Here is a 1,915-nt window from a genome sequence, read left to right as displayed (position 1 = left end):
GTTTAAGTATGTATCAGATGGTTATAAATGTATCAACTGTTTGATAAAATAGATGTAATAATGTTAAAAACCTACTAACTCATTATCACACACACACACACAGTACAAAGTTGTGTGTGAAAATAGGCAGTTGTATTTCTGTCAACACATTCTGACAACTGAATAGCTCCGAGACTGAAAGAACACAATTATCTGCACTAACGTACAAAGTTTTATGAAAATTACATTTCCTTGTTTCAAATTGATCATGTTGGTTTAGTATTTCTTTGTGAATCACTATTTTTGTTAATGGATGTTACTCAAACAGAACTAAGCTTGCAAATAATCAGATATTTTAAAGATTTCTTACGATTTGCCTTTCTCCTCCAGATCCACTACTGTACGTCGCAGCTAAAGTAGAAGAGCAGGCCTCACTATACCATGGAACTAATCCATTCTCTGTGGCACTACTGATGGACAGAGTCCAGATGGAGTTAGTATAGCCATCACAGTTACAGTTATCATTATTTCTTCCACCATTCCCAGAGGCCCAAACAAATATTGAACCCAGCCCATTTCGACCCTGAAAAAAAGAAAAGAAAAAAGATGAAATGCGGGTAAAAGCATTTTTTTCTATGAACACATAAAGTAAAATTTCACACAAATTTCTACTAGCAAATGAATTTCTTCTACAATTAACCAAATCTGATGAATACAAACTATTCAGTGAATCTTTATAATTAACCACAATGTGAAAAACAATTCTACTCAAACATAAACAAGTCTGCTCAATATATATAACCAGTTTACAATAGTAAAATTTGCTGAATATACCTTTTCTAGTTTAAAAAAATGTTTTTGGTGAACCACAGAATATCAGATCTGATGAAAGCATTTTAATATTTAACTTCAATGCTGGAATCGGTGTTAGATCAAAGCTGGAATTAGCACTAATTCAAAACTAGAATAGTGTCAGTTCAACACTTGAACAGTGTTAATTCAACACATTCAATTGAATAGCATTAGTTCAACAATAGAGTAACATTAGTTCAACAAAAAAATGACAAAGGACTAAGATATGAAAAATTAAGTATTTATCAGAAGAAAAATACTGATTGTAAAAACACATGTATATTATACACTAATATGATGAAAATTACATACACAAACAACATATAGGGGGAGTCCTATAGCTTTTTATCTGTTCATTTACAAGATATTATTATTCTATTGATTTCAGGTTGTTATTTTTACTATCAGTGATTACCTATGACAATCAAATACTTACTTTTTCAACTCCATGAATAAATGCTTTAGTTGCAAGCTCTCCCGGCCCATCCACAGTTCTCCCGTCATCATCAGGACCCCAAGAGGCACTGTAGATGTCTATATGTTGTGGATTTAAACTCAATGATCGAGCTTCAACAGCATCAGTTACATCTCCATCCAGCATTCGAACTCCTTGTAAACACACGAAATATTATTATAAACGGTAACGAAAGATAGACAGATATGGAGAGAGAAGGAATAACAAGACAGGCTGATAAATGTAAACTTGTAGATAATCAAGGACAGTGATTAAATTTCAACCAGTAAGATCTGCAATCCTAATATCAAAGGATAGATTCAGAATGTGTAACCAGCTAAATTTTCCAGGTCAATTTACTTAATACTTCTGAATGTTTATTGATTCAGCTCTTTGTCAGGAACTAGGTGGCGTGGAATGAAAATGTGTGATGGAAAATGACATTTCCTTTTAAGATAATAAATAACATTAATTGAGCATCAGTTATAAGTGAGCAACACAACAGGAATATGTACCAGCATCAGTTATAGGTGAGCAACACAACAGGAATAAGTACCAGCATCAGTTATAGGTGAGCAACACAACAGGAATAAGTACCAGCATCAGTTATAGGTGAGAAACACATCAGGA

The 1,915-nt window shown here is 33.1% G+C and overlaps 1 protein-coding gene across 1 annotated transcript in view; it reads right to left on the bottom strand.

The window, feature by feature from the left end:
- LOC106476173 (furin-like protease 2) overlaps positions 1-1,459 on the bottom strand; it is a gene marked incomplete at its 5' end in the record, with an annotated part of 14,328 nt that extends 12,869 nt beyond the window's left edge. The window contains 2 exons of the mRNA XM_013936841.2: positions 350-562; positions 1,268-1,459. Of these exons, the coding sequence (XP_013792295.2) occupies positions 350-562; positions 1,268-1,459 (405 nt within the window). The remainder of the gene's footprint in view (positions 1-349; positions 563-1,267) is intronic.
- Positions 1,460-1,915: the final 456 nt, after the last annotated feature.

Source organism: Limulus polyphemus, unplaced genomic scaffold, assembly GCF_000517525.1.
Source record: "Limulus polyphemus unplaced genomic scaffold, Limulus_polyphemus-2.1.2 Scaffold9968, whole genome shotgun sequence".
Taxonomy (NCBI): Eukaryota; Metazoa; Arthropoda; class Merostomata; order Xiphosura; family Limulidae; genus Limulus; species Limulus polyphemus.
The sequence above is the reverse complement of the archived record's forward strand: the minus strand, read 5'-3'. Positions and strand labels throughout refer to the sequence as shown.